Source organism: Anopheles gambiae, chromosome 2 (assembly GCF_943734735.2).
Source record: "Anopheles gambiae chromosome 2, idAnoGambNW_F1_1, whole genome shotgun sequence".
Classification (NCBI taxonomy): Eukaryota; Metazoa; Arthropoda; class Insecta; order Diptera; family Culicidae; genus Anopheles; species Anopheles gambiae.
In genome coordinates, this window is record NC_064601.1 from 77,428,935 (window position 1) to 77,443,412 (window position 14,478).

The 14,478-nt window shown below is 49.9% G+C and overlaps 1 protein-coding gene across 1 annotated transcript; it reads right to left on the reverse strand.

Moving 5' to 3' along the window:
• Nucleotides 1-903: 903 nt before the first annotated feature.
• LOC133391627 (leucine-rich repeat-containing G-protein coupled receptor 6-like) lies at nucleotides 904-2,173 on the reverse strand. Its single transcript, XM_061646955.1, has 2 exons — nucleotides 2,108-2,173; nucleotides 904-2,031 (listed from the first exon to the last, which is right to left on the reverse strand). The coding sequence occupies exons 1-2, from the start codon at nucleotides 2,143-2,145 to the stop codon at nucleotides 921-923; spliced, it is 1,149 nt and encodes a 382-aa protein (XP_061502939.1). The 5' UTR covers nucleotides 2,146-2,173; the 3' UTR covers nucleotides 904-920.
• Nucleotides 2,174-14,478: the final 12,305 nt, after the last annotated feature.

Genomic DNA, 14,478 nt, shown 5'->3' on the forward strand with positions numbered 1-14,478 from the left:
TTATGTTTTTACCAGAAAAGCTCTGGCGAATTTGAAGCGCATTTGGCTTGGTACGGGACGCGTTTTTGGCCGACACAATCTTTGCACCACGCCGATCAAACCCGATGAGCAGCTGGAAAACTTGCCAAGCGTAAATGTACTGTGTTGTTGTCGTTGTTGTAGTTGTTTTCCCTGACCTTCCTTTAGTGCATTTCCACTTTTGTGGACGATTGTACGAGTGGGGCGGTGCTGAGGGTAGCATGTTCAGTTTATTTACATGAAGTCAGTATCGAGTTGCGGCAGTTTTGAGGCCTTCCCAAACTTGTCCAGGTGTGAGTTATTGTAGTGGAAAAGGATTTTCGTACATGCAAAACCAGCGGAACTGTAGAGCCGTACCAATGTAAATGCGGAGAATGTTTTATTTTATAGAATTGTCTACATGACGATACATAAACTGCACTTTACTTAATTTAGAGATGGCTCTGTGGGTTGGAATCGTTTTATTAAGAAATATCTGTAGAATCTAAAAATGTAAATGTTAAGATTTTATGCTATATAAAGTTTGTACCATGCTGGGTAAAATAAAAGAAAATGATCGTTTTTTATAAATCAAATACTTCTTCTTCTATTTGGCGTAACGTCTTACACGGACATGCTAGCCTTTACAGGTTTCTGAGACTTAATTCATTACCACACAGCTGGGTGATCAATCCTTGCTACGAAGAAACGGTTCATTCTAGGCTTCAACCCAAGACGGGCATGTCATTGAGACGTTCGAGTTGACGACTGTACCACGGGACCGCCCTGAAAATTCAAATACATGTATTTTGAATTTCTTCATGTCTGCATGTCTGCATGACTAAATTAAACGTTTGTATGAATTACACAAAATTATGAAATTCTCGTAAGGAGTGCATTCCTTTACGTAAATCTATCTTTATTTAACAATCATTGCAATTTTCACCATAGAAATCAATGAAAATAATATTCATCTTCGGCATCCGTTCCTGCACTGCTTCCAATTCGTTGAAACGACACAAGCACGTTTTCTGTAGGCGCAATTGAACTAAATTGGGCAAAACTATATCTGTACCAAACTCGAAGGACGTTAGCTTATTGCCACCCAAATAAAGGTCCTTTAGGTTATTTAATCCAACAAACATATGCATTTGAACATGGTTGATCCAGTTGAAGCTCAAATCGAGTAGTGTTACGTTAGGAAATGTTGTAAGACAGCTTGGAACATACCTTAGCCGATTATGTCCAATTCTTAGCCATTCAAGGCTGACTATTTGATTCCATGTACAGAAGTCTAGCTTGGATACAAGATTATGTTGAATTGCAAAGTACCGAAGCGATTGGTTTGTCAAATTTCCGACCACTGATCTAATTACATTGTGCGCAATATTTAGCGTGTGTAGCTTTTGAAATGGTTTCACTAGATCGAACTGGAATGTTGTTAATTGATTATACCACAATTTAAGTGTTGTTAAATCGGTCGAGTTAGTCTGCAGCATAAGGCCGATTACACTATTCACACTGTTCATCTCCACCTGCAGTGTATTGAGGCAGGCCAATCCAATAAAGTAATTTAAATCAACCGTCATGATGAAAGCTTCACCAATAGTAAAGCTTTCCAAATTGATCAAATTATGCACCGAAGCTGGAATCTCTTTCAAGGTACATTTTGCGATTAGCACCTGCTGTAGCGCATAGTTTCGCTCAAAATGCAACTTGCTAAGTTGTGTTTCTATGATTTTGATGATTTTAATTGTAGAGTTTTTCGATACGAACAAAGATTTAACTGCGCTGGACTTGTCTACTATAATGCCACGTAATGAGCGACTGGCCTCGGAAAGAAACGTACCATCTATGCACGGCACAATAAGATTGTTCATTTTTAGCATATGTAGTGATTTCGGTAAGTAATTCAATACAAAATATCCCTCCTCGCTCGGGTTCCAATTCTCCAGTGCACACAACTCTGGAAACAGCCTGCACTGTAAGCGAAATGCATGTAGTTGATGCAACAGTAGTCCCACCAGTACAATTCTAGAACAATAGTAATCAGAGACATTTTTTGTCAATAATATGTATTAAAGCAGAAAAGTTTCACACATTTCCATACTTTGAACAAGACACTATTTTAATGCAATGCTTTCCCATTGCTCTCCGTTTGGTTTGAATAATGCACTTTAACTAACAGTTACACAAGAACAAGAATAAGAACCATCGCCAAACGATTCATGCAAACCAAAATTTCCCATGATGGGTATTTAATATCATCCATTTTTTAAGTGAGGCAAATGGCTTAGTAACTCGACACCTCGATACACACACATTACAATGTTATTATGAACGTACACGTGAAATCCGGTGCATTGTGTAAACATTTTACAATACAAGGGCACCAATTTTGAGCAAAAGCAAAGTAAAACCAACATAAAATAAGCAATATATAAACGATAGTGAAATAGGGCGGGAAAAAATAAAAAAATGGATTTTTGTTGTAATGCTACTGAATTTGTAGTTTTTAGACGATTTTAAAGGAATTATTTTAAATTTAATTAAAAACATATACGAAGTATGCATTTTATTCCTATTCATATAACAATAGTGGTTTTATATAAATCGTTTATAATTCGCATAACTATAACTTGCAGTTTATTTATGCTGATACGAATTTTTAAATGTCAGTTTTATGTCGATTTTAGCTGATTTTACTGATTTTACGAACTGATTTTAACAATTTATGCTTAAATCATCATTATCATCATAATCAGTTTATTTAAATACACGAAGAGCTAGATAGAAATAATAGTTGTGTGAAATACAACTAGATAGTTTTAAATTTGTTTGTGATAAGTTTCCATTGTTACATGTCTTCATGGAAGTATTAACAAATGGATTGTTGGGTTGCCGTTTTGGCTGCTAAAGTCGAAACGGATTCGATTGTTTTCTATTAATTGTCACATGAAATGAAGTCTAAACGGATTCGATTGTTTTCTATTAATTGTCACAAATGAAATGAAAACTGAAATCATATCTGGCACCAAATCTATATGGGTTCAACCTATGCTCAGTAACCTGTACCAGCTGTACTTTTATCAGACATGCTTTTATTATCTAGCATTATTTTAAACTTGTCCTTTTTTATGCATCAACCATTGTCGGTCAAAGCCGTCCTGTACCACTAATAGCCTTGGCTATTAATTACTCATAGCAGGATAATCAGTCATGAGTCCTGTTATTGAGTCGTATGAGTTGACGATCGTATTACGAGACTGAATAATTATTTCAATTTCACTTATTATTAAAAATAAATCGTTTTTTTCACACACATTGTTCGTTGATATACCGCATGATCACGACGCTCTAACGGTTGTCGAATGAAACAGAATGCTTCAAATCGAATGGCCAAATATTGGAATCATACCGGATGGAAAGTGCCTAGATCAGCATAGCATAAAAACTAAATACATTTTTTTATTCGTCCTTCAATACATATTACATCTTTTCCAACCCGTTCTGCAATATGAGTAGCTTTAAATATTATAATAACTATTTGCGTAGTTAAAACAAGCTAAATTGATGATACAAAGTATAACAGGTATTGCAAATTGTACTTTTTTTAAACAGCAGATTCTTTATTATATTACATGTATATATATATATATATATATATATATATATATATATATATATATATATATATATATATATATATATATATTTTGTGAGGGGTTTGTGGTCCATGGACCTTACACATTTGTGCAATACGCACTTATTCTCCCTGTATTTCCCCCTTTATCTTTTTATCTCCCATTTTATCCCATCTCAGTGTAAAATAGCCCCCATTATGCCACTATAGATGCTTCGCCGTTGCAGTTTGCTAGCGGGAAGCGACATCTGCCTCGATCGCTGCTGCCATTTCTGCAGCACTGAGCCCACCAGCTGACATTACACCAGATAGTCCGTCTATAGTAGGTGCGAGGAATCTGCCATTACCGTCATCGCCTTGGCTGCTCTCGCTGCTGTCATCCGTTGTGGATTGCCGCTCCGGATCTCCATAAAGGCGCTGCAGGTCCCTTCCTGTTTGTTGTCGCCGCCTCTGTGTATACCTCGCCGAACTCGGCCTGTTTGTCTCACGGCGAGCTGCCGTCGTTGGCGACGCTGGTGGAGCTAGACGAAGCCCGGTGCTCTGTTCTTCCCTGCGTTGCGCTCTAGCCGCTCTCCGTGCAGCGTTGCGTCGTTCGTTTCGTGCTGCTGCTACTGCCGTACGACGCGCCTCCATGCTCACGATTTCTTCGTCGTGTTCGACTATCACCTGTTCTGCTCGGTTAGCCCTTTCCTCGTCCCAGCACCGCTGAAGCTCAGCCGTTATACGACGAGCGGCTTCGCATACGCGGCTCCAGCTGTCCGCATCCCGCAGCAAGTACTCCTGCAACGTGTCAGGTGTTACTGGGTCCGCCCTCCCTCGCCGAGCAGTTCTTGACGGACTGATGCAAATCGAGGACATTCGAAGATGACGTGCCCGGCATCCTCTGGGACGCCAACGCACCACTGGCAGTCCGGGGACGACGTGAAGCCCTTGATGCACAAATACTCCCGGAAAAAAACAATGTCCCGAGAGCACTTGGGCCAGATGGAACGACACGTCTCCATGTTTCCGTGATTGCCAGGCGTCAATGTTGGGTAACACACGATGGGCCCATCGCGTGTATCGACTGGCTCCGACGCTGGCGGCGTCATCGTCCCATTCTTGTTGCCAGTTGCTGATGGTCTGCTGACGCTCCGTCCTTCGAATCTCGTCCCGTGTTTCCGTTCGTTCAGGTGCATGTATGCGGTTATACACGCGGGCATCTTCTTTTACCAGGTGGCATATCGGTGTCAGACCGGCGAGCAGGGTGGCCGTCTCGTACCTTACAGAACGGAATGCTCGTGCCACCCCTGTAGCAGCAGCCGACGACACTCCCTGGTCTCGAGCGCCTCCGACCATATGGGAGCCGCATACCTCAGTATCGACTCTACCACATGCGCTAACAGCCTCGACTTGGCCGTCCTTGGACCGCTGTGGTTCCGCATCAGTCGCGAGACAGCGACCGCAACACGAGTCGCTTTCTCGGTCACCTTCCGAACGTGTGGCAGCCAGGAGAGGTGATTGTGCAGCATCACGCCGAGGTACTTAATGGAGCGCGACGATCGTACCTCTACATCTCCAATGCGGATGACCACTTGTCGCGGGCGCTTCACACTGACAATTAGCACGGTTTCCGTTTTCGCCGGAGCAAGTTCCAGACAATGCTGCGCCATCCACTGCTGTACTTGTGCAACCGCCTCCTCCGCTGCAGCCTGCACCGCTTCCGTTGACGTACCCGGGACCAACAGCACCAAGTCATCGGCGTATCCGACGATTTTTGTCCCGGACGGAAACTGCATGTCTAGTACCCCGTCATACATTATATTCCACAACGTGGGGCCCAATATGGACCCCTGTGATATTGACAAATTTTACGGAATTCAGATGCACACATCGAGAGGAGTGGGTGATTTGCACAAGGATTTAGTGAAGTTTTTGCGAATACCACAGGAACCACAGCGGAAATAAGCGAAAATTATTGTCGTCGGCTCACAGTCTCGCACACAATCGCAATTCGCACAAGCAGAGGGAAGCGTGGAAACAAACAAAAAAGGGGGGATATAGGGTAGGATTCAAGGATTGAAAACAGCTAAAACTCGTGTCGACGCGGTTAGACGGCCGGATCCGAGGATCCAGACGGCGGAGCGGCACGCAGCAGCTGTATAGCGGCTCAGAAAGTTTACAGCGGTACGTACCAAAAAAAAGACGATATGATAGCGGCAACAGCATGAATGGAACCGCGAAGACGCTCCGAACGAGAACAATCCCAATGGATTGTAGCAGCGGGGCGATTCCAAAAAAGCCAAATGCTATGGCTGTAGCTACAAAGGCTCGCATTGACACGGGCCTCACGAAACGCTCAAGCGATGTGAGCGAATTGCGCTTGCTGCTCGAAGAATCGCGCAGGGAAAAAGCGGAACTGCTTGAGGAGTCACGCAGAGAGAAAACGGAGCTGCAGGCTGTGATTACCCAGCTCCAAGTCGAACTCGGGCTTATGCGGCAGCAGCTTGCAGAAAGCTCTGAACGGGTAGAACGCGCAGCACAGGAGGCGCGGGAAGATGCCAGGCGTCGCGAGGACACCCTCAGAGAGGAAGCCGAAAAACGCACGAAGGCGTTGTGCGAAGAGGCCCAGCGCGATCGGGAGCTGATCTCATTGCTTATGGGAAACAGTTCCAAACCCAGCCATTCAAGAGGCAACCAGCAACAGCAGCAGCAGCAGCAGCGAAAACAACACCGACAACCATCACGGCAGTCACTAACTGTGCGACAGTCGCAAGAGTTGCAACCGTCACTACGTCAGCTCCAACGACAGCACCAGGAAAGTGGATTGATAGAAGAAGCCTCATCGTCAGCGGGGACACTCGAGGATTCCTTCGCAGAAGTTGTCCAGCGAAAGTCGCGTCGTTGGCAGGAGCTGCGGACGGAGCGGCGGAAACAACAACAACACCAGCAGGAGCAGCCGAGGGCGGGTCTGCAGACAACAGACGCAGCTGGTCAGCAACATCAACGGTGCGAAAACCTGCAGAGACGCTCTGCTCGGAAGAGGCCAGATGAAATATTCGTGGCACCGGGTACGGGTCAAACCTATCAAACGCTGTACGAAAAAGTTCGTTTGAACCCGAATCTGGCTGAGGAAAATCGCCAGATTCGAAGGGGACATCGAACGGCGCGCGACCACCTGCGCCTTAAACTGGAGCGCAACGCTGACGCTGTAGCCCTCATGAGAAAAATACAGGAAGAGTTAGGTGAGATGGGTACTGCGCGGGTTGTCACTGAGATGGCGGAGATAATTATCACCAATATTGACATGTTGGCCACGGAGGAGGACATCCGCAAGACATTCCAGACAGTGTTAGAGAAGGAGGCGACGCTGGCCACTATCAACATCTGGGAGCGGCGCGATGGTTCACAGCGTGCCCGAGTGCGATTGCCACGCAGCGACGCCAACCATCTGATAGATAAGCGGCTCCTAATTGGCTACTCTTGCTGCATGGTACGAGAAGCACCGAAACCGTTGCCAAATTCGCGCCGTTGTTTCCGGTGCCTGGAACGCGGTCACATGTCCAGGGACTGCCAGGGGATCGACAGATCCGGCATGTGCCTGCGCTGTGGAGCGATTGACCACAAGGCAGCCAACTGCAATAACGACCTAAAATGCATGATCTGCGGCGGCCCGCATCGTATCGCCGCCGCCTCCTGTGCGATAACAACACGGACTTGTTGATGGATATTTTACAAATAAATCTCAACAAGAGCAGGACTGCGCAAGATCTTGCGCTCAATACGATGCGGGTAGAAAAAGTGGACGTTATGCTGTTGTCGGAAATCTACTGAGTTCCCCAAAATAACGGCAACTGGGTGGTTGACTGCGACAAAAAGGTGGCCATAGTAACCAGCGGAGTGCGATACCCTATCCAGCGCATCCGAAGTGTCCTAGTTCCGGGCGTCGTGGTAGCAGACGTCAATGGGGTAACGATTGTGAACTGCTACGTTCAACCTCACATCGGAGTGGCGGAGTTTGAGGGGATCTTAGACCGGATCTTCGTATTGGCCCAAGGCCATCCACGGGTGCTGCTGGCAGGCGATTTCAACGCCTGGCATAACGCTTGGGGGAGCGAGCGTACCAACCAGAAAGGTGAGGCGCTTCTCCAGCTGGCCAACAGTCTCCAGCTCGAAGTCCTTAACGTCGGAACCGAACCCACTTTCCGGGGCTGTGGAGTAGCGCGGCCCAGTAGAATTGACGTGGCGTTTGCTAGCCCGTCTATCTGCCGTCCGGCCCTGGCGACAAACCCGGCCACTTGCTGGCGGATCTTGCGGAGCTACTCTTACTCCGATCATGTGTACATCCGCTACACAATCGGCGAGCTTCCAACGACGGATCGACGAGGGATACCACGGGGACAACGCTCAGCATCAGCGCGTTTGGCTGGGACACGATGGAACACGCGACAGTTCAACTCCCAGTTATTCGAGTCATCGCTGCGGGCTTCCCAGTTTGAGGAGCGAGGCACGAGTGCAGAAAGCTTGGTGGAGGCATTGACACGGGCCTGTGACGAGACTATGTCACGCGTGTTCCCTTCGCAGGAATATACAGGCCGGCCAGCATACTGGTGGACCCCGGAAATCGCGAACCTGGTAGAGGCTTGCCGCGAGGCAGATCAGCTGCGCAACGTATCACCCAACCATCTGGGAGTGGCAGCCGAGGTCCAGCAGACGAGAAATGCATTAAAGACTGCAATTAAAGCTAGCAAAAAGCAATTCTTCGAATGTATGGTGCTAGCGATGCACAACGATGAGACGGGGCAACTTTTCCATAAGGTCCTTTATCGCATGAAACCCACACGTACGGCACAGGAGCGCGATCCAGCGGTGTTGGAGAGAGTGGTCTCCACGTTGTTCCCGGAGCATCCCCCAGCAGAGTGGCCCACTATAGACGGAAACGAAGCTGGCAACATGGGGCCGCTTCGTGAGATCACCGATCCGGAGTTGCAAACCATCGCTAGTAGCATGCATCCTAAGAAGGCCCCGGGTCTTGATGGGGTGCCAAATGCCGCTCTTGCAGTGGCCATAACGAAATACCCTGGCCCATTCCGACAGGTGTACCAGGAGTGCCTGAACACGTCCTGCTTCCCACAACAGTGGAAAAAGCAGCGATTGGTACTCCTGCCTAAGCCGGGCAAACCACCGGGCGACCCATCATCCTTCCGTCCGCTTTGCCTTCTGGACAACGCGGGCAAGGCGTTCGAGAGGTTGCTGCTGAACCGCTTGAACGAGCACCTGGAGAATCCGGAGAACCCAAAACTGTCTGAGCATCAGTACGGATTTCGGCGCGGACGATCAACATTGCTGGCTATCCAACAGGTGGTGAACGCGGGTCGACGAGCCATGTCGTTTGGGCGCACAAACAACCTCGACAGGCGATGTCTCATGGTTGTTGCACTCGACGTACGCAACGCGTTCAACACCGCCAACTGGCAATGCATCGCGGAAGCGCTGAGAGAGAAAGGAGTTCCTCTGCAGCTGCGCAGCATTCTGCAGGACTATTTCACCAACAGGGAATTGACTTACGACACTGCAGAAGGTCCCGTGACGCGTCGAGTCTCGGCCGGCTGTCCGCAAGGATCTATTCTGGGTCCCACACTATGGAACGTCGGATACGACGGCGTGCTGCGGTTGGACTTCCCTGAAGGGGCTCAGATAGTTGGGTTCGCCGATGACTTGGCGGTTCTAGCGGCAGGAACAACGCCAGAACACGTGGCGAGAATTGCAGAGGAAGCAGTGGAATTAGTGCACGCGTGGATGAGGCAACACCATCTGCAGCTGGCTCCAGAAAAGACGGAATGCGTTATGATATCCAGCCTCCGCCGAGGGCATCCTGAGATACCAATGCGAGTGGGTGGAGTTGAGATTCGCTCCAAGCAGGCGATTCGCTACCTGGGGGTGATGATTCATGACCACCTTTTGTGGCGACCGCACGTGAAAATGGTCGTGGACAAGGCCAGTCACGTGGTGAGGGTAGTGACCAACGTCATGAGAAATCACAGCGGGCCCCAGGTAGCCAAGCGGAATTGCTCGCCGGGGTGTCGGAGTCCATCATCCGCTACGGTGCACCCATCTGGGCTGAGGCCACGGAACGCCAGTGGTGCCGGCGGATGTTAGCAAGTGCCCAACGACACCTGGCGCAGCGAGTGGTGAGCGGATTTCGCTCCATGAGCTACAGCGTAGCTGTACTCATGGCCGGGCTCATTCCACATCACCATCTGATAAGGGAGGATGCTCGATGCCACCAGCGATACCTCGCCGACACAGAGGCGAGTCGAATGGTCATCCGACGCGAGGAACGTGCTGTGACACTTGCGGCATGGCAACGGGAGTGGGACGCGAACGCTGCAAATCCAGGAGCCAGCCGCTATGCACGTTGGGCACACCGCCTGATTCCCGATGTGCATTCATGGATGGTACAGAAGCGGGGTGAGGTGGATTTTCATCTTGCCCAGATACTCTCGGGACATGGATTTTTCCGAGAGTTTCTGCACGTCTGCGGCTTCGCTCCATCTCCAGAATGCCCGGAATGCACAGGCTCGGTCGAGTCAGTGGCTCACGTGCTGTTCCACTGTCCGAGATTTGTAGAAGTCCGGCTCGACCTACTGGATCTGGGAACGGACGGTCCCATTACCGAGGAGAACATCGGGCGGAGGTTGCTGCAAAGTTCAGATTCTTGGACCCGAATCAAGGAAGCGGCACAACGCATAACCACAGTTCTGCAGCTGCGCTGGAGAGAGGATGAGGCAGCGATGAACGCGCTTATCAGTTCCGCCTCCGAAGAGGCGACAGTCAACGCAGAGCAGGCGCAGGACGAGGCTGCAGTACGACGAGCGGCCCGAAACCGCCAAACAAGGGCCCGTAGAGCTCGGCTACGCGCGGAGCAGCTTGGCGACATGGAACTGGCGTCCGCGTTACGACTTTTGTACATGCCAGCAGCCAGTGATGCAACACCAGCCGAAGCCACACCAGCACCAGTAACAGCAGCAGTAGCACCTCCGACACCACAACGCAACCGGAGGCGAACGCAGAGACGGGTCGGACAACAACAACTATCCGACAGTCGGCTGCAGGGTCACACAGCGCAACTTACTGTGGAAATGGACCAGCGCCAAGCTACGGTGACACCATCGTCACTGCCACCATCGGGCGAGAGACAGGAGAGGCGTACTGGCCTAACACCAGAAGAAGAAGCAGCCGTTACCGCTCAAGTAACATCAGGGCGCTAAGAGAGCTGCTCAAGGCACAGAGGATGACTCCCACGCGAGTAACGGAAGGGCTTAAGCTAGGTCACAAGGTTTTTTTCTCATAAAGGATGAAGGCACAATAGTGTATAAATGCGTAATAATTATAATAATAATAATAAAAAGGAAAGTCCAATCGGACGGTCTTATCCGGTGGGTAAATCCCTAACGGGTAACCCCCATCGGAAGGTGCGCGCAGTTGTATGTTAATTATAAAAAAATTTTGACAAATAAACTGCGGATACATTAAAAAAAAAAAAAATGGACCCCTGTGGAACTCTGGCGGTGACGGGCCGTTCGACGGGGCCCTCGCTGGTTTCGAAAAGTAACTGGCGATCTTCGAAGTAACTCCTTATGATGCACTGTAAGACCATAGGAACTCCTTTGGTCCGCAATGCTTCGGCGATGGACTGCCAGCTGGCCGTATTAAAGGCATTGCGGACGTCGCGACCACTAATAGGAAGCGTTTATCCCTCCGATTCGTGCGGCGGAACGACATCGCTCTCTTTCCTGCGTCGACCACTTGTTAAATCGCGGTAATAGTTGAGCGCCCTTTCCTGAAGCCGAACTGGCAGTCGGAAAGCTTCGGCTCAGCAGGATCTTCCAGGTGCTCGTTCAACCGGTTTAAGATAAGGCGCTCGAGTACCTTCCCCAGCGCATCAAGCATGCACAGGGGGCGATACGAACCACTCTCTCCTGGAGGTTTCCCTGGCTTCGGAAGAAATACCAAGCGCTGCCGCTTCCATTGCCCCGGAAAAACGGCGCGGTTGAGACAGTCCTGATACAATGCTCTGAAGACCTCCGGGAACTCCATGATGGCGGTCTTCACGGCGGCATTAGGTATACCGTCCAGCCCTGGAGCTTTGCGGTTACTCATTCGACTGGCTATGAGTTTTAGTTCGATCTCATTTACCGGAGTCACAGGACTGGTCGATGACGTGTCTGTCTCTGCTGGATCAGTGGTCTCGGGCCACTCAAAGGATGGGCGTATCGGGAAAAGGTCGGACACTATAAGCTCCAGTCTATCTCGTTCCGTCTCTGGTGGCGTTCGATTGCCACGGAGGTGAGACATAACGACCTGAAAACCAGTGCCGAATTCGTTCTCCTCCGCAATATTTATTAGCTCCTGGAACTGTGTTCTTTTGCTGACTCTAATTGCTCGGCTTAGCTCACTCCTAGCTGTCCTGTAGTCCGCCGATGCGAAGCTCCTTTCCTCCAGATCCATCGTTCTCTGCACGCGATCTCTCGCTGCTTCGCAGTCCTTGCGAAGTTGCGCCAACTCCGGTGTCCACCAATACATATCGGCATGCGGCTCTCGGTGGAGTTTAGATGCGCGCTGCATTGTTTGATCGCACGCTTTCAGCATGATTGCGACCATGGTCTCATGCGTAACCGCACGCTGCTCGAATCGTAGTGAGCGAAGTGTCTCTATGAACGCTTCAGCGGAAAATTGTGTTGTTTTCCACCTCCTGCCGGCGTGCTGTAGGCGATTTCGAGATGGTGGAATATCATTGCTCTGTTGTGAAGGCTGATGGTTTGGTGGCAATCCTGTTTGCTGTGGCTGTGTTCGCTGTCCGGATGATGCTGATGCTGTTAACCTAACAGAATAGGACACATATCGGTGGTCTGATGCCGTATATAGAGGACTCACTGACCATGTATCATCGTGGGTGATGAACGAGCTTGCGAAGGTGAAGTCGATGACACTTGATCTGATCTCATCATAGCTCCGAAATGTAGGGGTGACACCGTGATTTAGCACTTGGAGACCCAACTGCTCGATGGTGTTGAGAAGCAGATTTCCTCTCTCATTGGATCTAGTGCTTCCCCACTCCTCGTGCCATGCGTTGAAATCGCCGGCGATTATGACTTTTGCGTGGGAACAGGCTTCAAGCTCCACAGCTTCCAGGTAGCACTCATACTCATTGACGTTGAGGCGAGGAGGAGCATAGCAGCTGATGAAAGTAATGCCTCCAACCTCCGCTGCCACCAGGCCCGAAACATCACTAGTCCATACCCGTTGTATCGGATATTGGCCAGTGGCAACTATTGCTACGCTTTTCAGCGGGTCAAAAGCCCACCTTCCGTTGTTCTCTGGGGGCCTGTATAGTTCAGAAAGCACGACGACATCAATGCGTTCGTCACGGACGGTCTGGAGCACCAGATTTTGAGCATCACGGCCGCCGCCTAGATTCGCCTGCAACACTCGTATTACAGGGAACATCTCAATGTTGGACGGACGCATGAGCTGTGGCCGACGCGATGATCACCACCGCATACAGCACATTTAATATCGGCCTTGCAGGATTTAGCCTTATGGCCCTCGGTCCCGCACCTTATGCACGTGTTTTGTCGGTCGACTGTTGAACGGCAATCGCGAGAAATGTGTCCCAATTCAAGACACCGATAGCAGCGCAGCCGTTCTACGGGAGTGGGTGGTGCACGTTTGATGTTGCTGATGCACCCACCCAGCTTTACCTTCTTACCGTCGATGGTTATAATCTTTTTGGCCGGTAGGCGTACCCGTGCCCGTTGAGTTCCGTCCGAAAGCCGCCACATGTTGATAGTAACCACTCCAGCGTTACCCTCTAGCTCTCCGTCCAGTGCGGAAATCACTTCCGCTTCCTCTACAAGCGGGTCAATATGGCTTACGATGACCTCTCCCATCTCCGTTACCAAACGGGCCACTCCCCAAGAGCCGATAATTTCTCGTACCTCGGCAAGCACCAATGCAGAATCCGCAGATTTGCTGATCTTTATTCTCAGCAGTTCAGCCCGAGTGCGGTTTCCAATACCGATGTGATCTTCGAGTGCCTTGTGCAACGGATCTTCGCGGATCACTCGCCGGATCAGACGATACACGCTCTCCCAAGTTTGACTTTCTTGGGGGGTTACCTCAATGAGATCAACCTTAGGCCGACGCTGCGTCCGCTTTTGCTGCTGCTGCTGGTTCTGCTGCAGCTGCTGACCCTGTGACTGCTGTTGCTGCTGCTGCCGCTGGCGCTGCTGCTGCTGCTGTTGTTGTTGCTGCTGCTGCTGTTGTTGTTGCTGCTGCTGCTGCTGGTGTGCGCGTGGATTACCGGTGCTCTGCCCGCGGTATTTACGACGAACAACCTCGGAGAAACTGCCCTGATCATCGTCCTCGTCAGAGTCGATTAGTTGCATCACCTTGGAGCTACGCGTTGAAGTGGACGACGTGGAAGGACCGGGCTCCTGCTGCTGTCGTGTCCCTTGTTGCTGATCCCGATGCTGCTGCTTTTGTCCCTGCTTCTTGCCAATGGCTTGAGCCAAGAGCGCATTCAACGACTCGCACTCGCGTTGATGGTCAGCCCTAAGTTTCTCTTCCCGACGTTCGGCTTCTTGTTGCCACCTCGCGAGCAAGAGACGCGTCTCCGCCATCTCCTGATGTAGACGCGCGTTCTCCGCCTGTGATACAGCAAGCATAGCCTTCATCTCTTTCACCGCTTCACGGAGTTCAAGCAAATCCGGGGAAGTAGCTGACTTCGTAGTGCCAGCCATGCTAGGACGCTGGGAAGACGACACGGTGTTGATGGTTGTCTTTGCCATGGTTGC